The sequence below is a fragment of the Ascidia mentula genome, chromosome 2 (assembly GCF_947561715.1).
Source record: "Ascidia mentula chromosome 2, kaAscMent1.1, whole genome shotgun sequence".
NCBI lineage: Eukaryota > Metazoa > Chordata > Ascidiacea > Phlebobranchia > Ascidiidae > Ascidia > Ascidia mentula.
Window position 1 is genome coordinate 7348087 of NC_138567.1, and position 22796 is coordinate 7370882.

The window sequence follows — 22796 nt, forward strand, 5'->3', positions numbered from 1 at the left end:
CGCAAAGAAATAATTTTCGTATTGAAGTAAAAATATCCCGAGTGCGCCGTTTTATTGAGAAGGGGCACAAACACATTTCGTTTCTCGACGGGAAAAAGGCGATATTGGACAAAATAGCGCGTCGGGCGTACTTGAGTAAAAGGGTTTATTCGTTTGCTGCCGGGCGGTTTTCCAATAGAAGATGTTTTTAAGCGGTCACCGCCATAGGGCTTTTTGTTGGCGGGGAAGCAAAACTGCTTGTTAGGTGTAGGGCACGTAACATGTTTTTTACAGAACTTGCGTCAACGCCTGTCGTTATTTGTGCAAAACATGTACGTGCAATTGCGAAGTGGTGTGAATGATTGGGTTTGTGCAACTTCAATGCATAATCATATCATCTCGAAATTTTTGCAGTTTGTCTGTTCACAAAACTGTGTTATCTTATAAGCAACCTGTTGTGGAACAAGTTTCAGATCCATCTAACAATATACGAACCGTTTGCCGACCAAACTTCTCCAACTGCAGCATCAATATGTAAGTATACGATTGCTATTTCTGGAAACAAACAAAAAGTATTTTCAGTTCGTCGTGTCTGCGGTTTTCTTTCAAATAATGTGTTTGCTCGCAAATTAGATTTAAAATGATTGCGAAAGCATACACATCTCTATAATCTCAAAATGCTTTACTATGATACATTACTTTTAATTTTGATAACCGCATGTGTTTGGCAAGCGTGGTAAAACCACGATTATATGGGTCAGAACTGCTGGGCCATCAATGTTGTTTTTGGCATTAACGAGTTCTGCATGGTTTGTCAATGTACGTCTATTGACTGTGCGTGTGTATGCTGCGCATAATAGCATTTACCCAATATGTGCTTGCAAAAAATGCTGGCGGTTTTTGCTTCCAATGCGCAAACACGGAAACATATCGGCTCATCGACAGAATGCGGTTTAGCTGCTCCAGCCTCCGCATCCTCTGCTTCTGCTGTGGTACATTTTGACATTATCTATTTTCTAAGGCTCGTTGTGCCCATAGGCGCTGATGTTACAGATAGATTCATACCATGGTTGGTGCAGGTGCCATATAAGTAATACAACAAACTGCCATAGAAATACCACTTTTTGTTCTGTTTGCTTTGCTGGAATCAAATCTTCATCTTAATACAAAGAAAAACTTAATTGCATTTCATATACAAAAAGTATCTATAAAAAGGGTTATTGTACGCCTTAAAATAGGGACAAATTTATATAAAATTATCTGTAGCCAAACCGTGTCCTTTGGCTTTAATTCATCCTACTTTTGTGTTCTGTAAGCGCGACACGTAAAACAAACTTTTCGTGACTCGAGAGCCAGTTTAGGAGTTTCTGGATGGATGAATCGGAAGCCTCGCTTGAGCTTCGACTGAACAATTCAATAATGCGAAGAAAAAATATTTGAACTCGCTGGACTGTGATAATGTATCTTATAACGCTATCTCGCTAACCCAGTACATGTTTTTATTATTTGTTGCAAGAGAACAGGTTGGAATTTGAGCCCGGTTCATTGGAAATTAAAAATACGATGGCCCACTAAACTAAACATAATCCATAAAAAAATGCGCTTTTACTGTTTTAGTGTTTTAAGCACCCTATATTGCAATGTTTTGGTGTTGTTTAAATTCTTCCACAAATACGCATTTGCGTAATGAACTGTCTATTGCGAATACAATCGAGTTTGTTAAATCATAGCATTGCATTCGGGGCATGTTTTGTATTGTTCCACTTCATATGTATGGCGTTGAAAATGCCGAGCTTACGTTATATGCCGACGCACCGAAGCGTCATCTACAATATAGGGTTGTCAGCATTTCTAATTCTGTTCGTGACCGATGATTTCGTTTGGATTTTAATCACAGGTCTGTTTTGTGCAGGTCCGGGTTAAGAAGAAATGCAGTGGGTTTACAGCAAGGCAGCTTGCCAGTGCCTGTGGCGGGAGAAAGGAAATTGCGGATGATCGTCCTCGGCGCTTCCAGAGTGGGGAAAACGCAGCTGGTTTCAAGGTTCATGGGAATGCCGTTTAGGTGACGCCACAAATGCTATTTTCCGTTTTGATAGGTTTGATGGACAAGATGTTGTTTAACCTGTGAAAAATGCCAAGGTGTTTTTGTGATTGATTCTAATCTCAGTAATATTCTGAATTTCACTGCAAAAAATGTTAGCAGTGCAAAAAAAGAACATTTAAAGGCACTTACAACTATAGGATTGTACCAACACAGCATAGCACCTTATATTCGACCGAATCCGTATTACGCATTAGCGCAATCCTATCGACAAGCAACCTTCAAGCACACATCTGAATTGTTGATATAAAAATATGTGGCGCGTTTATGACAAGTGGTCCCACAAAATTTGAATAGTCTCCCATTTATTTAAAGCACATCGAAACATTTTGCCCCTTGGGGAACTTATGACTAAGTGTCAAGAGCACTTAATGGCTTCGGATATGTTCCACTTCAACAAACCACCAGATATTGGTTGTTCCCATGCTTTGGAAAATAAAATGGATTTGCTTTGTTGACAATCTTTCTTGACGAAGAAAGGTTTTTAGCAAATTATATAAAAAAGCGCTATCAATACCAATGAGTTCATGACCTCAAAGCATGCGGTTTCAGTGCCAATTTTCTGCCCACTGGTATGTGACAATGCAACTGTACATTCGTTACAAGTGCATATTTTTGCTTTGCAGTGAGGCGTATATTCCAACCGTGGAGGACTTTCACCGCAAAATGTACACCATCAAAGGGCACACGTACCAACTTGACATTCTCGATACTGCAGGAGCTATGATCAACCCCCTTACTCAGAAGATCACCCTTATGACGGGTGAGTGAGCGTGACTTGTAAACGCAAACACTTGGTTTCCTTCGAAACAAGGCTATCAGGCAAGGGTGTTGCACGCTTGGATAAGCAAAGGCTTGCTTTAGAGGCCGCTGAGGAGTTGCGCAATTCAGTTTTTTGCGGTGTGGGCACGCCCGGCTTTGGGTAAAAGCTTTTGATTTGACTTAGAGTGCATTCTTCCATTATCTTTTTAATTCAAGTCTAGGATATATAAAAGGTGGTTTGGCAATTTGCCTAAAAGTTCGCGCATTGATTGGGCGTCTTTATTGCCGTAAATCAAATCAAGGACACAAATTCGCCTATTTAAAAAACCGTTTTACCTGAAAGCCGAATACAACACACCACTAGCAGTTGCTACCTCCTAGCAATTGGTATACAGTTAATTAGATTATCGATATATTCCATCCTGGACAAACAACAGGCGTGTGATAATTTGCACCTGTTTCTGAGAACGAGTGATGGCATACAACTCCGCAAACTGCGTCACGCCATTTTTCAGTGAAACGAAGGAATATCCGGGGTCTCTCAAATATTGATTCAGCGGCCTTGCTGTTTGTCGATCATTATTGATAAACCCAGTTTCACGAAATTTTCTTTGGCGGTCGCCAGCATCCTTCCTCTTGCGCCTACCGTTGCCCATAACGTAATCTTACTTACTTACGGTCATATACGGCTACTCAAGATGCGTTTGTGTTCATAGTTTTTTTTCTCATTTCACACAATCCCAAAGTTGCTTGGTCTTTAAGTTTGTAAGCGGAGCAAAATTTCCCGGCTGTGACGCCATGCGTCGTTTTTATTTTAATGCAAAACTGATATAAAAGAAATATCTTGACCATCACATTTTAACCTCCCATAAGCACGAAACTTTTTACACAGGTTTTTATTGCATTGAAATATTTGTCTTGGTTTCTTAAAAATCCAATAACACGTGCCGTGACGACCGAAAATAAAATAACAAAATTGCAATCAATGAACAATCGAAAAGCTGCACGTGTGTTCTTTTGTTACTATTGTTCAACATCTAATGCCCATCATCAGCTGCTGTAGTTTTTAACACGCCATCGACCTTGAAAACAGACAGATATTGACATACGTCATCACACGGTGTGGTATTGAATAGAGTTTCCAGTACTAGGAGAAACGCAACTAATTGTTTTTATCTAATTGGGAGGCTGTTCACCTCTGTGCACACGACGCGCGATGCTGAGTCGCGCGACGGGAGCCCCATTTTCAACGGAAACCTTGTTGTGTTTGTCCCTTGGATAAAGAATAGTCCCCTGCGCCGAGTCAACAGCATTATTCACGTGCGCGTGCGCAGTCGAGCGTTAACGCTTGTTCGAGGCGTCATCACAAATCCGCAATAACATCCTTGAATTTCGCCCGCGGTGAACCCAAGTCCGATAAACGTCATAATGAAGGGGGATAAAGTTCGGGGTTTGATCTACGTGATTCGGGAGTTTCGGCCTGAGGTGATGTCACCTCTTGTTTACCACCCGTGGCCAGGAGTAAACAGTTTAGATTTAGTTGACGCATAAAGCTGTGATTTGGTCGTGAGAGACTAGCCAGGAGGTTTTCAACTCCAGTCCCCGATGGTTTTGACAAAACCTAAATAACACAAACACTCATGACATCGTATGCACTCATGCTGTACGTTACCACTCCAAAGATTTTATTGTTGTACGGCAAACTGCCAACTAGTTCAAAGGAGAATGCTATAACGGTCTTTTTACATGGAAATATTGCCTAAAGTTCATGCATGATTTGCTGTGCTTGTTTCGCTGTTGTAAAAAAATATTTTCTTGTTTTGCAGGTGACGTATTTCTCGTTGTGTACTCAATCACTGAAGAGTCAAGTTTCGAGTACGCCAAGGAGTTGGTGCGCATGATTGAAGATGCGAAAAAAACACTGCACAGCAACGCCCTCCAGCATAACGGCACCCGCAAGAAGAAGAACTTCCGCACCTACACACCTATCATTCTCGCCGGCAACAAAACAGACATGTCAAAGCAACGCACAGTCCCGGTCGGGGCGGCTGCTGATTGGCTGAAAGGGAGTCACAAGGTTGCCAGGCACCTGTGCACTCACGTTGACGTATCTGCTCGCGACTTGACCAGCGTACAAGTGCTCTTTGAACGTCTGTTCGTGCTCGCCCACTTGCCTATGGAGATGAGTCCAAACATGCACCGCAAGGTGTCAGCCCACACCTTCTATGAGTCAACGGCCGCGTCAGTAGCACAACACAGAAAGCTTGGAAGCCCTCTGTTCCACCGCAGCATAAGCGAAGATTGCTCGGGCAAACGAAACCGCAAAGTGTGGCATTCGATTAAACAACACGGTCGACGTAATAACGGAGGGTCTCCGCCCTCGCCCGGGTCCAGTTCCTCAGGGTCAGTACTATCCGGAAGTTCAGACGACTACGACTTTTCCCCCGCGGAAGATTACAAGCATGAGGACCCTGCGCCTTTACCTTTTTTTCCAGACACGAACACTGACGCTGTGGCAACTGTTTTGCCAAACCAAAGACGCCCTAGCACCACTACTGAAGTCAACATAGCCTTAAGTAAAGCCCGTGTTACGCAAGCCGTGCCAAAGTGCTATGAACCGTCAAAAGGGTCGCATTTCCTAGCCATTGACCACGCACATGACGAGTGTCACCATGGTTCACACAAAGAATCGTCACCTTTCCAGAGGCTGAAGTCCAAGCTTGGCAGAATGAAGAGTAATTAAAAGGTGTCTAACAATCCGATTTTTGGCTGATAACGAATCTTTTTCTCGTTGTTTTTCTTTGACTTTTTATGATGTACAGCAATCTGAACAGCTGGACCTTTTGCGACAAAATGCGACAATCTTATGATTATACGCTGTGTAAAATAATCTTTTGTGTGTGTAAAATACCCAGTCCATGACGATGAGATTGTTAATAATACTTTTGCTTGATTTTAACTCTTTCTGTCATTGCTTCGTATGCTTTTGATATATTGTTGAATGTGGCGCTTTCTTTCTGCTTACCAATCCAACACAACCAAATATCAATCTTGTAGTTCCAAATAAAACTATGATGGCATTGCGTTGTATTGGTGTGTGTGTGCAAAAAAATACCTTAAGTCTTACACGATCACAAACAAAATAAATATACGGCCACATACAAACAGCCTGAATCAATTTGGGGCAAAACGGCAAACGCATGGTGTGGACAATAGTGTCAAAAGCTATCTTTCATTTGAAGAAAATTATAGGACTATGGTATACAAATGATATGCCCATTGTGCCACTTTAAACACACAAATCTCAATTGAAATTTAATTACTACCTTACCGGCACAATTGTTTTTTCCGCAAGGTGTGCGAATTGCTGTTCTAAACGTTAGTCTATTGAAACATTCAAAATGTAAATTTAAAAAAAAGCAAAACTGCAAGTTTAAACTACTAAAAATGATAAAAATTTGTAATGATGTCCTCGTAAATTAAAAGTTACTTTTAATGAAAGTAATGTACAACAATAACATGAAGGAAATCAACATTGCGTCGCCCATGCGGATGAATCCCGTACGGGTGTTGTTCCGCCATGTGCGCATGCGCAAAGCGATGCAAGTTTGCTGGCACTTCACAAGCACGAAGCAAGCGGATTGCGTTGTTTTATTTGTGTTGAAAAGAGATTTGGCTGCCACAAGAAAATGTCGTTTAGAAACTCGGGACCACTTGATTGCAAGGTATACGTTGGGAATTTGGGAAACCAAGGTTCCAAGAGCGAGTTAGAAAGAGTTTTTGGGTATTACGGTGGACTAAAAAACGTTTGGGTTGCAAGAAACCCACCTGGTTTTGCCTTTGTGGAATTCGATGACACCCGCGATGCTGAAGACGCAGTGCGAGCACTTGATGGAAGGTGAGGATTTGCTTGCAGTAGGTGACAAAATAATACATTTTTAAACAAACCGTTTCATTTCAGGACAATTTGTGGCGTTCGTGCTAGGGTGGAGATGTCGAACGGTATGACACGGCGTGGTGGTGATCGCGATCGTGACCGCGACCGTAGAGGTGGTGGTGGCCGAAGGGACGAATACGACGATCGACGACGCAATAGATATGACCGGTACAAAAATACTTTTTAGCTGGATGTTTTTGTTTTGCATTTTATTTGTAACTGTACTGGATGCCAAACATAACATGTTAAGTTTACTGTTCGATTGTAATTTTGCCATTAATGTTGCAAATAAGCAATTTGAGAATTTAACTCTCTGCAACCATTTTCTCAGGCTCTACACTACTTTCCTTGCCACATCGCATCTTTTACCAGCGTTTAACTGTCTTATATAAACCTTCGCCTCCTCGCACACAACTGGCCTTCTCTACAGTCGTCTAAAACTAGACTCACCTCATAACACAACGACAGCCAAGCAGTTTTGGCGACATCGATCCCCAAACTACTTCTCCCACCACGTCGCACAACTGCCCCACATATAGTATATGCTTCGATGCTGTATCACCCTTGGATTCACCACAATAATGATAACCACCTTTCACAACCCATCAAAGTATGGTGCTGGGGGCCATTTCTTCCATCTTGTGTGGATGTAGATTTGATTCAGATTCCATTTGCATTTTTACGCTAGTTAAATATTGTGCAATTAATTCAATGACTTCCTGAGTAGACAAAAAATGTATAAATGTCTTGTCTGACATATTGTTGCTTTCTAGGTCTCGTTCAAGAAGTCCCCGGCGTCATCGTGACAGATACTCAAGGAGTTATAGTCGCTCACCAAGACGTAATCGCAGAAGGTGCAGTGAGATTTTTTACGAAAGACTTACTTGTTAATGCTTTATCAGATCACTATACCTAAAGATTTCTTTGGTTTATGAACTAATCATATACTTGTTGCATTTGCAGTAGTAGAAGCCTAAGCAAATCGCCTTATGGAAAGGACAGGAGCATCAGCCCAAGAAGGTGGGAGAAATGTTTACCCATTTGTTGTACAATTGTGTAGTTTATTTTGTTTTTGCCACAGGTCCCCATCTCCGGTCCGAAAACATTCCTTGAGCCGCAGTGCTAGTCCCGTCAATGGAAGAGATAGCAGAAGCCACAGTCGAAGTAGGAGTCGCTCATGAACCCTTTCTGTCCAAACTTGTAAAGTGAAAACCTAAACAAGCAATGCCACTCTGATTGTATTATATCTGTTTGGCCTTTTGCACAAAAAGTGTTGCCGTTGGCAAACAGTGTCCCTTGACCACATCCCGAGTCATCAGTTTATGATCTGCTTGTACAACAAGTTTTATTGTAAATAGTATTGGAGTGCATTTGCGTTTTTGGCCTCTGCATAAATAAAACAAACTGCTTTTACATGTTTGTGCTTTTATTATATAAAAACAACAGTTTTTTTCAAGTTGGTACATAATTTTATTGCAGCAACTAAAAAATTGGGCTAAGGCTAAGAAAGTTTGAAAGCTGTGTGTCGTTATGTTCAGCAACATGTTTTTGCTTAAACTTTAAAACAACACAAAAATTAGAGTGCATGCCTGGAAAACTTATTTTGCTGCATAATGGGAATGTCACATGATATATTTTTCAACTGATTAAACCCAGATAATCGTCCATTAATGAGCCTATTGCAAAAATGTCATTGGCATCAACACGAGTGCCTACAATTTTTAAGCGGATTTCATCATCCTGCTGTATTACTATGTCTTCATCATCCGTTTTGTAACAAGGTGGGTGCGATTCTGGATCAAACTTCATGTCTGCAGGAATGGAGTGTCTTGAAATGAAACAGGACATCGGGCCGATTTCAGTGAACAAGCCAACCTTGTTCACCTGAGTGACAACGGCATCAATGACTTCACCTTTAAAGGGTCTGAATACAATTGCTCTGTATTTGATTGGGTATAAAACGAATCCACGACTAGGCTGGATTACTCCATCGCCAATATTGTCAATTGTAGTGACAGCAATAACAAATCCATGTTTTCCTGTGCAGGTGCCTTCCACCTCTGTGAATAGTTTTTGTTTTACAGTTTCTAGCAGGTTTGGGCCAAAATATCTTGGATGTAGCAATATTTCATGTTCTAATGATATGTGATAGAACATTCTTCTGTACAATTCTAATCAACTACAAAAACAAAATAATATCAAGTTACCCTTTACACATGAATGTTAGTTTTTGTGATACAAATATAAATAGGCAAAAAAAGTTTGTTGTCAACAATTTATAAACAAGCACTTTCATTTCCATATGGTAACAACTAAAAAGTAATCTGGTAACTTGTACTGTAATTGTGTCCGGAACATATCCTAATAAAAAGCGTTTTGTGTTTATCCGTGCGATGGAACAAAAGTGACAGCAATAAAACACCACTTTTCTAGATTTTTATTCTGAAAAAAACTTGTATTTTGCTTTCTCTCGGTGCATTTTTACCATCATATACTTACAAATATTATGATTTCACGTTTGTTTCCCGCTCTGCGGCTTTGCCATCCTGACAATCGCCTCGTAGAAACACCAAGTTTCAGCTCATCCAATTAATAGGCAAGCAGTGCATGGTTTATACAGGCTATTCGAACTCTAAAATTAGATTTAACTATGAGAAGCGACCGCAAAAATCAAAAAAATATGAAAACTTTCTTTTAATATTAAAGTTTGAAAGAATACGGTGCATAGGCAAGTATTTTTTAAACACACGAAACAGCGTGACGAATGTAAAATCACCGACTTTGGTGTCTTAAGGCAGAGTTACGATTTTAGAAGTTTCGCGCTTGCATGCGCGTTGAATGCTGTTACGCTGTGATTGTTATTGAAATACGGAGTTGAAGTTGTAGAATTTGTGGTACTATCTATTTAGTCCTTACAAAAACTTGTACAACTGCAGGTTAGTTAAATTAAATTATGCTACCGGGGTGGAATCAGATCAGACAACAAAGGCTGCCTTCGCAAGCCTTTAGCGGAACCCCCCAGCAGCACGGACAAGGCCAGCAATGGATGCAACAAGGTGGCTACAACAGTCCTATGGCAGGAAGCGGGTCAATGGTAACTGGAAACTTTAACCACATGATGAACAACCAAAATCCTGGACAGCAAATGATGCACGGTGGCCAAAATGGCATGCAGCCTATGATGGACCAGCAAAACTTGTTCAACCAACAACATTTCATGCACCAGCAGCAAAACGTGTATCACCCGCAGATGATGGCATACCACATAAATAACCAGCAGGTGATCATTTTACGTTTGATTATTAAGACGTAAAAGTTAAGTTTTATCTCGCTATCGATTAACAAAACTTCTGTATTTGCAAACAGTCAATGATGCCCCCATCCACCAATGCAGCTCCTCCTCCCTCTCAACCTCCACCCCCGACTCCTGTTCCTCCTCCTCCACCACCAAGTGAAGAGGAGAAACCAGCACCTCCAAAACCTCCACCACCTGAAATGGAAGAGAAGGTGTTTATTTTTGTTGAACGTTTTTGTTAATTTTTAGCCAGGCTATTTATCTGGCACGATCATCGTAAGTTACCAAAGCTGCACCCATGACCCCTCAAAGCAGTCACTAAACATTGTTGGCTCCAATTGCAAGGGTTGTCCCATTAGGTGACGTCAGGGTAGACACGGGTTTATACCAAAATTACTTCGAGCTGATGTTTAAGCACCAGACACCTTGTCATGATGATTTTAATTTCATGCTGCTGCAATTCATCACACACATTGGCAGTGGGTCACTGACAACAACGAATGCAAATATACTTAAAACAACCAGCATTTTCAAAAATTGGCAAGCATTTTTGTAGCAAAGCTTACCAGAGTTGTCATAATCACTGATCTGATATATACATGAATAAAGTTGAAAGAAATATACATATTTACTTGATTATATTATTCTTTGTTTTTGTTTTCAAGTGGTGGGATAAAGAGCTTCTGAAGTTGAATGAAACAGACAAAGCAAAATTGGAGAGACTCACTAAAGAACAATGGTTTCTTTCGTTAAAAAGAGAACAACAAGTTGAATGTTGGCAGCATAAGTTGCAGTTGGTTTCAAAGCAGAAGAATAGATCTGGTATGACCTCAATATTAACCCCTTCCAATATCTTGGTGTCGTAAAATGAGGCATATAAATAATAAAATCCCATTTTTTAATCTATTAAGTTGGACTTGTTCAGGACCTGGTCAACCCTTGTCTTCTTACTTAAATAACTTTTATTAAGTTTTTGGTGCATGAAAGTAGTCTGTGGTTCATACAATGTAGGAAAAACTTGTTCTTGGTCATTCTGGGATTTTGATAACGGAGTGGTTTTGTCTGCACAGAAGCTCCTGTACAAATTAAGCGGGAATTCGTGCCAGCTCAAAAAACAGAATTACCGAAGACAACCAGCAGCACTGTGTCTTCTTCTACAATGATGCAACCTGTTCCTACGCAAGCTGAGACGAAGACAGACCCAGTAACTGAGGTTAGATTCTTTAAATAAACCAGGAATTGGCTAACTTTTCCACTCACATGCCAGAAATTATCCAATATTCAACAAATGGTCCAGGTTCAGTGGGACACATAAATATAACGTACGCAAAGAATGTTTACAATACAGTTTAAAAGTAATGTTACACTGTTGTAATGTTTAAAAGTTGCAACCAAAAAGCAAAAATGTGCAGTGAATTTTCATTAAGCTGCAGCGTTAAGTTTTCTCAAGCGACACCAATTCATATGCATTTGGTGGGCTAAATTTGGCCTGTGGGCCAGGGTTCCTATTTCTGCAATGAACTGTATTGTTGACAGCTAGGTAATATGATTTTGGCATTAACATAAGTTGCTTCAATGAAGTCTTTGAGATTTGATAAAACAATGCTATTTTCTTACCCAGTGGACGTCCACTGGTAACGAAGATCCTCAGATATGCCTCACTCGGTACCAGCAACAGTTGATCAAGCTTACGGAACAGGAAAAGGTTAGTTTAATATTTTCCAAATGTTTTTATCACCAATACTCCATGACTCATAGATGTTCATGAAGCAATATGATGATTGGCACAAACAGTTTGACGATTGGAAAAGGAAGCACAAAGATCATCCAAACAAGTCCCAGTTTGCTCAGTATGAAAAGCAGGTAGAGTTAATGGATACTCTTCTGGAGTGTAATAACAATATGCAATATACTTTGCGTAAAAAGCGTGTGGTTGATTACTTTTAATAAGAAAGCCAAATGTAATATACTGACTATTTTTTAATACATGCTGTGTTCGAAACGTCTGCTTAAGAGTGGTCAGCATATTAGCTTTGACTTTCTTTTTAAATTAAGAAATATCATAAACATATTTCGATACACATTTAATGTTTCTATGTTTTTAGTATACAATAAATTGTTTTTGCTATTATAGTGATGCAATGATGCTTTTTCGCAGTGGGTGACATGGCAGGACCAAATGACAAAGCAAAAGGCCCAAAACCGAGCAAGTATTGAACGTCTCCATAGCAACATACAAAAGATTCAGGAGCATCTTGCGCATGTTTCAAGTCCGCAATATCAAACTCAGCCTCAAAGCAATGAAGCACACACACATATACCAAACAACCAGTCCCAACCTAGATTTCCTGGATCTTACCAAATGCAGCAGCATAATGAGAATATGCAAGGAACAGCACAGCAGAGCATGCACAACACTGCCCAACATCAGTTTAATCAACCAGGTTTTAATGACTTTAGTGTTAATCAAATGGGACTGAGGGGCAATCGTCTGCATTTTGATGCTGAACAATCAAATCAACCACAATTTGGTCAGCAGGCTCCTGAAAATAACAGTAATCCAAGACAAAGAATGCCTCTTAATCAACATGATGCACACAGGAATATTGAGTTACCCGGAAACAACAATCACCCACAAAGAATGCCAGGAAATCAACAAAGGTTTAGGGCTCCTGGACCGCACCATGGTCCACGTTTTCCGGGCCAGCAAGGATTCAGACAGGGAAACCCTAATTTTCCACAAGGTGGGCCAAATAGACAAAGAATGCCTGCTGCCGGTGCTGCGGCACAGCAACAGCATGGGCAAGAAGATGAATGGGATCAGAACTACGGAGACACTAGTCCAAGACCCCGCATGCCTGGCAGAAAGAACAGGATGCGTTTTTCTGGACAGAATCAAGGTCGCATGCCATTTAGACCAAAGGGACCAAGACCAAGACTCCCCGGAAATCAAAACTATCAACTTACAGAGGGAGATGAGAAATATGATCACCAGCAGGAGAATGAATTTGAGAACATGCATGCAAGTGATCAAATGCCTAGAGGTCCCAGACCCAGGTTCCCTGCAGGACAAGGCGAAAGGTTCAGTGGCCCCCGACATCCTAAGTTTCCTAGGGATGGTCAGATTCGGCACAGATTTAAACAGCCTGGGCCTCGTGAGAGGTTTTCTGCACCTACACCTGATGATGACAGTTTTAAAGAAGACAGTTTTGATTATGGCGAGGGAAGCTTTGAAACAGAAAGCATGCAGAAAGCTGAAAATGAGGTTGACTCAGCAAAGATGCAAACTACACGTAATTCCTACAGAGAACGGCCAGAAATGTCAAGACAGAGCTCAACAGGTATGGTAACTAGTACATCAGATGCTGGTTCTGTTCTGGGTAGGGGTGGGGATCATGTTGCAAAAGACAAAATTCAACTGCCGGATGCCACCAAAAATTTGCTTGCAAACAACCCACTATTCAAAGGAGACAATTTAAAGAAGTTGCAAGAGCACCTTCAAGCGATTAAAACAAAAAATGAAACAGTCCAAGGTAAAAACATAACAGAATATCTCACTTTTCCTGTGAAGTATTCTTACAAGTCACTGATTTCAAACTGTTTTGCAAGAATAATAATGTGTGCAATAATAACGTTTATCTGTTTTTCTCTGGCGTCTTCTATTACCAAGGTTTTGTTTTGTAGAGCGGCTACCTGAAACACAATTTCCAAATAGGGATAATGCTGATGAAAAATCATCCCAGTTGCCTGTTGATCGTGGTGCCATACTGGAGAGGGCAAAGAAACTGAGCAACTTGGATCTAAGAAATATATTGTCTGCTGTTCAAACTGTAAAGGAAAAGAAGTTGCCGACTGGGTAAACATTTTTGTTTATGTAAATTTACTTCTGTTTTGGCACCTGTTTTTTCATATTGATTGCTTAACGAACTATTCATTTTGAGAACTGAATCAATAAAACGGTGTGTCATTACATTCCAAGTGTTAGTTACTATCTTTGCTTTTTTTGATATGAAATCTTGTGTAGCCTTCCATAAGGTTGCAGTGAAATGTTTTACTCCAAACTCTGTCATACCATCATAACCTATTTATTTGCTTTTCAAAGACATGCTTCCACTTCTGATGGTAAAGAAGCGGGAACGTCTGCAAGTGGTGGCACCAGCAACAAAGAACTTGACAAAGAAGCTATTGAAGCAGCACTACTTGAGAGATTGGGGCTAGATCCAGTATTGGCCAAATCGAAACCAGACAAGCCTTCTGGAGACCCATTACTTGATGCTATCGGGGGTCTGGACACTCTGCACGAGTTTGCTGGGATTAAAGATGACCTTTTAATGCAGGAATATGTGAGAAAATTTACCTTTATGGGAGTTAAAATTGTGTGGGAATGCAATATATTCATATGCCCTTGTGTTTACAAGATAAAACAATGATTCACTGGTCACTTTATGTTGTTTTTGCAGCTAAAACTTGACCCACAACTTGAACGTGAGCTTTTGTTAAGAGCCATTCGTGACCGAGAATTACTGGAGGAGGCGCAACGACTTGATCCATTATATGTATGTCGAAGGAAATGTGCTTTTTGCAGAGTTACGGGATGTAAACAGGACCGTTCTTCTGGCATAAATTTTCGTACTTTATTTTATTGACGTTTCATCTGCCATAAAGCAAGACTATGTTTCGCAGCAAATGTAGCACAATTAAAAGAATGTGTTTCTGTTCAGAATCAAACCTTGGAAATGCAGTGGGCTGAGGAGAGACGTGCCTTGGAAATGAGCACATTATCCACACGTATGTTGAATTGGTTTAAATTATTTATTTTTGGCTGTTGCTCTTTTTGAAACAAAACGATCTTTCATGTTAGGTCCATTTGATATGTTTGGACCGCCAGGCCCTTGGCACCCTATGGGTCCACGTGGACCACCTGGTCCACCCTTTATGGGTCCTGGACGACCACCTTTTGGACCAGGTCCTCGAATGCCTCCAATGGGCCCTCTTGGTCCTATGGGGCCACGAGGACCCATGGGGCCTGGTGGTCCGTTTATGAGACCTGGTGGGCCTCCAATGAGGCCAGGGATGCCACCGGTGCGACCACAGATGGAATCCGGCCCACCACAGGAGGAGGTACTTTTTGACATCGATGGAAAGGAGTTAGGTAAAGAACCAGAACCTGAAACAGAAAGAAGAAAATCTGCAGACGGCAGGTCATTGAATGATGCTCGCCGTGACTCGAGAAGTGAATCTGAACATCGTGGAAGATCAAGAGAGAGGTCCCCCTATGAAAGAAGCCACAGTCGGCAGCGAGACTCGATCGAACGTGGCCGGAAGGCTGTGCACGATGATCTTGAAACATTGAAGCGACACCAAGAGATCCTTGGTCGGGAGAGATACGAGAAAGAAAAACAGGAGCGAAGTGAGCAGCGTGAAAGAAGTTTGGAACGCCTGAGAGCAATCGAAGATGACCTAAGAAAGCGTGGGGAATTACTGCTTCGTCGCGAGCATGAGCTAGATATGGCAAGGAGTAGGTATTCACCTGGAAGGAGAGAGTATCATGATGGGCCCCCGAGAAGGCAATATGACGATGATAGACGGATGGAAGAAAGAAGAAGGTTGATTTCCATTTTTTTTTAGATTATGTGCTTAGTGACATGGATTTCTTTCAAAACCAGGTCACCGCATGAAGAACGCCGTATGCCTTCTGGACATGGTTCACCCCCGCGATATGACCGCCGTGAAAGAAGATCCCACAGTTTAGAACGTTCTTATTACCGAAAAGAAAGAGATGGGCCTCCGCATTTGGATGAACATTTCAATGATGGAAGAAGAGAAAGATATGAGGATATTCCACCACAGGAGAGAGTGAGATATCATCCAGATGACCGATCAAGAGGTCATGACTACAGGCCTTTATCTCCTCCAAGAGACCACAGAGTCAGTGGCAGAAGGTCGTTATCCCCCCATAGGTTAGTTAAAACATTTATTTTCGTGTTTTGCACCAACTGCAAATTATGAACATAAAACTTTGTTTTGGCCAGCTCTTTTTGTCATTTCAGAAGTTCATGCATTTGGTGTTATGTATATGATTTTTTTTAAGCCGACATGCTCCACCTATTGACTGGAGGGATGACAACATTGAAAGAAGAAGAGAACCTGATTCACCAGGTCGTGATGATCGCATTTCTCCACCTCGTCGCATCAACCGAAGTTCACCTTACAGAGATAGACCTTCTCCCAAACGGGAAAGATTGTCAGAGAGAATGTCACCAAAAAGATATGATCGCAGAATCCGGAGGACATCTCCACGAAATGTTCGGAGGTCTAGAAGTCGATCCAGGTAACTTTCATGTGATAAAAATCAACTGATGTGTAATGAAGAAAAGCATATTTTACAATTTTCACTTAAAAAAGAATTTTAACATAAAAAAGACACAATTTTGAAAATTGTTGTTGTGCCATGTGATAAAAACTTGTGTACAATTGAAAATTGTCAACTTGTGTACAATAAAGTTCTATGTATTGAAAAAATTCTCTTGCATAATTTTTTGTAATCTGTGTACACCCGAAAAAACGTGCAATTGCCCAAAAAATAACAAACTTTAAATTTGCATGAAGGTCCCCACCACCACGAGGTGGCAGAGATCATTTTGGAAGGGACATCCCCATCAAAAGAGAAGTGGACCCGTTTGGACGTGATTTGAATTTAAGAGGTGGAAGACTGGAAAACTCCCCCAGACCTGGTCCTCGTTTACCAGTCATACCAAGAATCACTGAAAGGCCCCCACCACTTTTGGTTGGGAACAGCCCAGCACAGTAAGATTTATGCCTTTATGAGGTTGTTTTGTCTTTTTCCTGAGTCTAAAACACATCATATCAATGCCAAAACCTCCTAATATGATGTAATACAACATGATAAATATGCAGTCTATGACCTTGCAAAAGTTTGGATTAAGGGGTGGCCAATTATTGTAACATGTTAAAATTTACTTGTCTGTACAAAAAGTTTTTGAATGGTTACAGTTATACTATGACACACTATCTTATGACACACTGGTTGTGGGACACTGGTCTTGGTGGTACTCCATGCAATGGTGTTGTTTTCTATTCAGCTCATCCAGTGGTAGAGGTACACCTATTGGTAGTGGAATGACTTCGGTTGCTGACATTGCTGCCAGTATAAAGAGAAAGTTGTTGGCGCCGGCTTATGTGTACGTAGCTGATCTTATTGACATGCCAGGAAGAATGCGACGACCAACAAGGGTAGCTTCAAAATCCTTTGCCTTGTGTGTTTTCCGTGTTTGCTAAACCTTTTATATGGTGTTGTTGTACTACAACCTTAATGTTAGCATTGTCTGCATTCATTAATACTGACTGTTCTAATTTCAATGGTTTCTGGCTGTTAAATGAAATTGCTTTCAGATTGTTGTAATTCTAAGGGGACTTCCCGGCAGCGGAAAAACACACATTGCCAAAATGATTCGGGTCAGTTAAGAGTTTGTGTTCGGAAGTTACACATGTTCTTTTATGCCAAATGTATGCCTTTCATTTCAGGAGAAAGAAACAAATTTTGGAGTAAAACCTCGTGTGTTGGGTTTGGATGATTATTTTATGGCTGAGGTTGAAAAAGTCGAAAAGGACCCAGACACTGGAAAGAAAATAAAGAAAAAAGTGAAAATAATGTTTATTGGACAACTTTTCCTGCGACGATTGTGAACAGACGTAAAACATTTGCTGTAATTTGTAGGTGTTTGAATATGAATTTGAACCGGAGATGGAAAGTTCATACCGAGCAAACTTGTTCCGTTCCTTCAAAAAGACGCTCGAAGATGGATTTTTCTCCTTTATTATTGTCGACGCTGTCAATGCAAAAGTCACTCACTTTTCTGAGTTCTATGAAACTGCCAAGAATTCTGGGTTCGAGGTATGGATCGTGGATCAAGCAAGCTTAATATTTGGGCAGATTTTAACTAGTCATGTTTATAGTGTTAGAAGCACATTATTTGAACTGTTTACAAAGGGGTTCCTTAACTGGGGTTCTTGGACAGCTAAGGGTCTCATTTCTTTAAACAATCGCCAAGTATAAGCTCAGACCATCAAAAAAGTCTTTAAAAATTTTTGTTGGTAATGGGAGTTTATAGAGTTTAAAATGACCAGGAGCGATGAAAACTCGTACGAGTTGAAAAACCTCTTTTTTTCAAAAACCATTTTTTTGTGTTACTATGCATAAGATTACTATGGTCTTCATTAATTTCATAGGTGATAGGTGCAAAAAAATTGGCCAGAGGCTCCACTGTTAATCGTTTGTGTTATAGGCATATGTTGCCGAGATAAAGTGCGACCCTCACGTGTGCGCGAAACGGAACGAACACAAGAGAAGTTTGTCCGAAATACAAGGAATTGACAAAGATTGGGAAGAGACTGCAATTCACATGAATAAACTCGACGTGAGACTCATGATGCAAGATTCTGAGATTCAAGAGGTTTGTTCGGGACAAAAACTCAACGAAACATGCAACTTTCCCCAGAATATGGCTCATGCTTATAAAACATCTATACGCACCACGCTAGGTTTTGTATGTTGATGTTATTATATGGTAAACTTTACACAATTGCGCACACCGTTTCGACATGTCAGGTCTAATCAGTGTAGTTAGTAGCAAATTAGTATTTACATTAGATAGCTTTTGTCAACGGCAAAGAATACGAAAAAAGCCAGTGTCAGTATTCTGCATGTAAAACATGTTGGCATCCTTACAGGTGTATGTTTCTCTAAAAGGGCCTTTTTTATGTTTATAATTCAGGTCGAAATGGGGGACGTATCCGATGAAGAGGCAAAATCAGTAGAAGAACAAAATCCGCGAAAAGAAAAGTTGCCTTCGTTGGAACCCCAGGAAGGAACAAGTGATTTGGTAAGATTTTTGTGTGCAACTTATTGTGGTTGCATGTTGGAAACCGAAGGTAAGTCGAGTCGCCGTAGTTAAATCGAATCAAATCATGTGTGTTTTGCCCAAAAAACAACTACGCGGATAAACACCATACAAACGTAACGGAATGACATGGGCACCAGAAAACCATTAGGGTAATCAAGTCAGGCGCCCATAGTCGAACTGATGTTTGACCGAATTGTTTGATATTTGAACGACGCTGTAATGTTGTACGCAAAGTCAACCGAAAGTCAGTAAAACAGATACTTCAAATAATCTTTTGCATCTGTATTAACGTTAAACATGCAACGAGCTACGAGAAGAAACTAAATGATGTCCAGGGCAATGCTTTATAGCGAACTTTTGGTATGCGTCGCGACTGCACTCCTGCAATTGTGTTTAAACCCTCGCATCTTCTTCCGCGGCGACGGTTCAAAGCGATTTTTCATCACGCCAAATTCGACACGCAAAAACGCTCAGGAAAATATCAAACGTCGGCAAAATTTGTCGGCACTGAGAATGAGAATAATTAGACCGGTCCATACTGTTGAAAACATTGTTATTGTCAATACTGTTTTCAATGAAAAACGTCCGTTTGTGTTAAAGTGAACAACCGGACATATTCAACTTACAAGTTTCACTTTGGTGTTGTGCCGATTACTAACCCAACTCTATCATCTGGTGCATGTAAATCAGTGGTTCTTAATGTGGGGGCCGCAGATCTGTTTTAGGGCGTCCAACTTATGAACGTAAGTGTAATTGATAAATCATTTTTCCCAATAGGCCTGAAAACATGCCTAATTTTAGCAGCACATTATAGCCTTGATATATGCCAGACATAAATATTGTGAAGTGGCACCCCTGAATCTCAGTTCAGGTAGAGTTTTAAAAAGCACTGCTCTGGAACATTTCTGGCCCAGTTTTGTCCTTTAAAATATCTCATGCTGCCATATTTGTATACCCACTCAATTTGAAAGGAAATGCTATGATAACGTTAGGCAGGATGAGAAAGTGGTCCATTACATAATGTCAATGCCCCCACCAAAATTTTGTCTGACCCCGTTACTGTGGTACATGCCCTACTTTGAGAACCACTGGTGTTTATATTCATGCTATTTGTGTTACAAAACATATTTATGCTGCAAGAGTATTTAAACAAAACAATAATTAAGTATAACTTTAATTTCTTGCAATTTTGTGGTGACACAAAAATGGTTTGGTTTTCTGTGGAATTCACCATTAACACCTTGTGAGAAGAGTGACCGTGCAAAAAGCTTTACAGCATTGTGTACTTTTCAAAAATTGCTTAGTTGTAAAAGTTTTGCAATCTAGTCAAAGAAGTATAAATAATCTGCATTTTTGTTAAAAATTACTTCAAAGAAAACTAATTATTACTTTAAAAATGTTTAAAAATCAAAACTTTTCATGCAGCACTTATACTGCTACTTGACGGTACATAATAAAAATTGGGTTTAGTTTTGGTTTGTTAATGAGTGTTTTGTCAACCTTTCTTGACAAAATGTTTTCAAACTGCTGTACCATTAATGGAAGTCCGACACAATCTTTCGGTGTTTTGCGTTGATTACCTTAAAATTATATTTTAAACTTGATTTTACACACAATTTTCGGCCGTGGATATTTGTTAAGCGGTAAAATGAAAAATGTTGTTCTTTTCTTACATGTCGCTCGCACTTTCCGTACCGAAATTAGAAGCTACTTCTTGCGGCAAACCTACAGCTATATTTGCTAAATGCTCTTATGTTGTAGTTTTCTCTGTTAACAAGGTATCAAAAGTATGTTTATACAAAATCGGCGGCTTTGCGGCGGCACTTGGCAGAAGTAAAGCGTCAAAAATCTGTTTCTATCGCGTGTCAAGGCGTTAAGCGTGCATAGCATGTATTTAAATGCTTGCGATAGAATTTAACAAAAACATTATCATCGAACTATTTCCAACTGGCTGTGCATATGGAATAGCAATTCAACGAATTTGCTCAAAATCCAGCATCCACAGTCAACCGAATATGCATATAAGTTATTAAACGTATACATAGCTTTAAGGTTTACGCATGTTTTAAGTATTTCAAGGTTTGCAATCTCCATGTTATGTCTTACCCAGGCGGTCCAGAAGAGCAAGTGGGAGAGTGAATCAACAGCAGCACGTCTGGGTACGTTTTAACACTTTGTATTGCGCTCAAATGCGACGGAAACGGCTTATTACGCCACGTAGGGGGTTGTGCGTTAATTTACCTAGCATAGGACTAACTTAACCGCTAGCTTGGTGGCCAACTGACATCATCTACTTCTTTTCCACCTCAACTACAGACAAGTTGGACGGAATAGCAAAGAAAACCGTGAAACGGAGCATGGAGGATTTTCTCAGTTTACCGGACGACTACGAAACGCGCGAGTCGGAGCCTGGAAAGAAAAGGGTATTGTTTCACAGCGGCCTTGTGTGTTTTGCGCACAACTGTACGGCTACGTTGCGATGCGCTCGGTTTTATTCGATAAATTTAAATTTGCGCGCGAAATCGCTATAGCGAAAGAGTACGTAAATACAGATAAACAAATAGGCGTTAAAGAGTCGTCGCTGGACTTGGTACTTTGAAAATATGGTAGGACTCCAAAAAGAAAAAAGAACGACGCTGCATTGTGACGTGTATAAAAATGCGTCTTTTTTCAGGTTCGCTGGGCCGACATGCATGAAAGAAAAACCCAACAGCGCATGCGCGATGTAGGTTTTGTCGTTGGTCAAACGGACTGGTCAAGAATGATGGACGATTCCCACGCCACCCGGGCACTAAACCGCACCAAGTTTATTTAAGTGGGATTCGCAATAAGTGTTCCTTGTAAAGTTGTATTTGACGTTTCACTTTCTTTCCTGGTTGCTGCTGTTTTCTATCGTATTGTGCGTGTCCAGTAAAACTTATTCGTTCATTGTGTGTTATCTTGTATTATATTTGTTCGGTCGTAGGTCGAGTTGCTGTCTATCACAGGCAATTCGCAAAGGCATTTGGTGATTGCATGGTGGTCGTGGGCGTTTGTTTTGTTTTGGTGTACTGTTGACAACAACGCTCTGACAACAGTCTCATTGATTAATCTATAACTTATGTTCAAAACGGCATTTTAAGGGCCTAAAAGGTAGAGGTCAGTTATTTTGGTTAGATTTGTTACCAACGCACGGCTTTCGATCACGCTTATTAACATCAGAAATGAGAAAATCATTTTCCTAATTTTAGTTTTGCACCCGCAATGCTGTGTTAGATAAAAGGCGTAGGTATCGTTGACTAAAATTTTCTTTGTTTTTGTGTAACAAACAAACGTCAACTGTGGGAATTGTACAACAAGTGTTCGAATGCGCAATATGGCGGACCGTGCGTTCGCCTGGAACAACAAAAGAAGGCAAGATAGGACGAAACTGTGGAGTGGGCGGTGAGAAGTTCCAACGACTATCTGTGACAACTCTTCACCGCTTTCTGGAAGTGCGTGGAAGAAGTATTTGCTACGTCTATGAAAGCCCTGTCAGCCCCGCATCCAGCACTCGGCCTGTTTCTTTGCTTTTCTGGATCGAAATAAACTTTTCTCACTTATTTGTGTTGTGCCTTATTTCAAAGCTACTCTGCTTTCGGCGGGGGTCGAAGCAACCCTTTTTTAAAACATTTTTTTTATGAAAAACAACGGTCGGGTAGTGTTTAGTTCAATGAGCTATGTTTGCTGTTCGGTGCTATGGTAGCGATGGCGTCGCTGGACAAATTGGAGAACAGAGTATCACTGCTGGGTAAAGACTTGCATATTATTGGACCATCG

General features: G+C 40.6%; 4 protein-coding genes across 5 annotated transcripts; 3 read left to right on the forward strand and 1 right to left on the reverse strand.

Annotated features, from left to right (window-relative positions):
* Positions 1 to 250: 250 nt before the first annotated feature.
* LOC145889155 (uncharacterized) lies at positions 251 to 5925 on the forward strand. The gene is made up of 4 exons (XM_082980037.1): positions 251 to 513; positions 1892 to 2041; positions 2707 to 2843; positions 4669 to 5925. The coding sequence occupies exons 1-4, from the start codon at positions 338 to 340 to the stop codon at positions 5583 to 5585; spliced, it is 1380 nt and encodes a 459-aa protein (XP_082836163.1). The 5' UTR covers positions 251 to 337; the 3' UTR covers positions 5586 to 5925.
* Positions 5926 to 6443: 518 nt separating this feature from the next.
* Positions 6444 to 8192, forward strand: LOC145890391 (uncharacterized). Of its 2 annotated transcripts, none has more exons than XM_082981384.1 (5): positions 6444 to 6740; positions 6804 to 6947; positions 7553 to 7633; positions 7746 to 7799; positions 7861 to 8192. In XM_082981384.1, exons 1-5 carry the CDS (start codon positions 6532 to 6534, stop codon positions 7958 to 7960), a joined length of 588 nt encoding a protein of 195 aa, XP_082837510.1. In that variant the 5' UTR covers positions 6444 to 6531; the 3' UTR covers positions 7961 to 8192. The 2 variants fall into 2 exon arrangements, with proteins under 2 accessions (XP_082837510.1, XP_082837509.1); XM_082981383.1 differs by having other exon boundaries at positions 6446 to 6740; positions 7743 to 7799.
* A 30-nt stretch (positions 8193 to 8222) lies between these two features.
* Positions 8223 to 8954, reverse strand: LOC145890392 (DNA-directed RNA polymerase II subunit RPB7). Its single transcript, XM_082981385.1, has one exon. It carries the CDS (start codon positions 8934 to 8936, stop codon positions 8418 to 8420), a length of 519 nt encoding a protein of 172 aa, XP_082837511.1. The 5' UTR covers positions 8937 to 8954; the 3' UTR covers positions 8223 to 8417.
* Positions 8955 to 9633: 679 nt separating this feature from the next.
* On the forward strand, positions 9634 to 21931 carry LOC145890389 (uncharacterized). The gene is made up of 24 exons (XM_082981380.1): positions 9634 to 10059; positions 10146 to 10286; positions 10740 to 10896; positions 11145 to 11287; positions 11696 to 11779; positions 11833 to 11937; positions 12233 to 13607; positions 13759 to 13930; positions 14177 to 14417; positions 14535 to 14630; positions 14796 to 14862; positions 14936 to 15680; positions 15741 to 16034; positions 16166 to 16405; positions 16684 to 16881; positions 17178 to 17328; positions 17488 to 17550; positions 17620 to 17736; positions 17813 to 17989; positions 18381 to 18548; positions 18870 to 18977; positions 21109 to 21157; positions 21315 to 21421; positions 21673 to 21931. The coding sequence occupies exons 1-24, from the start codon at positions 9733 to 9735 to the stop codon at positions 21811 to 21813; spliced, it is 5466 nt and encodes a 1821-aa protein (XP_082837506.1). The 5' UTR covers positions 9634 to 9732; the 3' UTR covers positions 21814 to 21931.
* Positions 21932 to 22796: the final 865 nt, after the last annotated feature.

Bases quoted from the DNA above. Each gene is read 5' to 3' on its own strand.
- LOC145890389 (XM_082981380.1), top strand. From the start codon at position 9,733: ATGCTACCGGGGTGGAATCAGATCAGACAACAAAGGCTGCCTTCGCAA. The intron at 15,681-15,740 runs GTTGATTTCCAT...TTTCAAAACCAG, and splicing joins CGGATGGAAGAAAGAAGAAG to GTCACCGCATGAAGAACGCC. The intron at 17,737-17,812 runs GTGAAAATAATG...TGTAATTTGTAG, and splicing joins GAAAGAAAATAAAGAAAAAA to GTGTTTGAATATGAATTTGA.
- LOC145890392 (XM_082981385.1), bottom strand. From the start codon at position 8,936: ATGTTCTATCACATATCATTAGAACATGAAATATTGCTACATCCAAGA.
- LOC145889155 (XM_082980037.1), top strand. From the start codon at position 338: ATGATTGGGTTTGTGCAACTTCAATGCATAATCATATCATCTCGAAAT. The intron at 514-1,891 runs GTAAGTATACGA...TGTTTTGTGCAG, and splicing joins TCCAACTGCAGCATCAATAT to GTCCGGGTTAAGAAGAAATG. The intron at 2,042-2,706 runs GTGACGCCACAA...TTTGCTTTGCAG, and splicing joins TTCATGGGAATGCCGTTTAG to TGAGGCGTATATTCCAACCG.
- LOC145890391 (XM_082981383.1), top strand. From the start codon at position 6,532: ATGTCGTTTAGAAACTCGGGACCACTTGATTGCAAGGTATACGTTGGG. The intron at 6,948-7,552 runs GTACAAAAATAC...GTTGCTTTCTAG, and splicing joins CGACGCAATAGATATGACCG to GTCTCGTTCAAGAAGTCCCC. The intron at 7,800-7,860 runs GTGGGAGAAATG...TTTTTGCCACAG, and splicing joins AGGAGCATCAGCCCAAGAAG to GTCCCCATCTCCGGTCCGAA.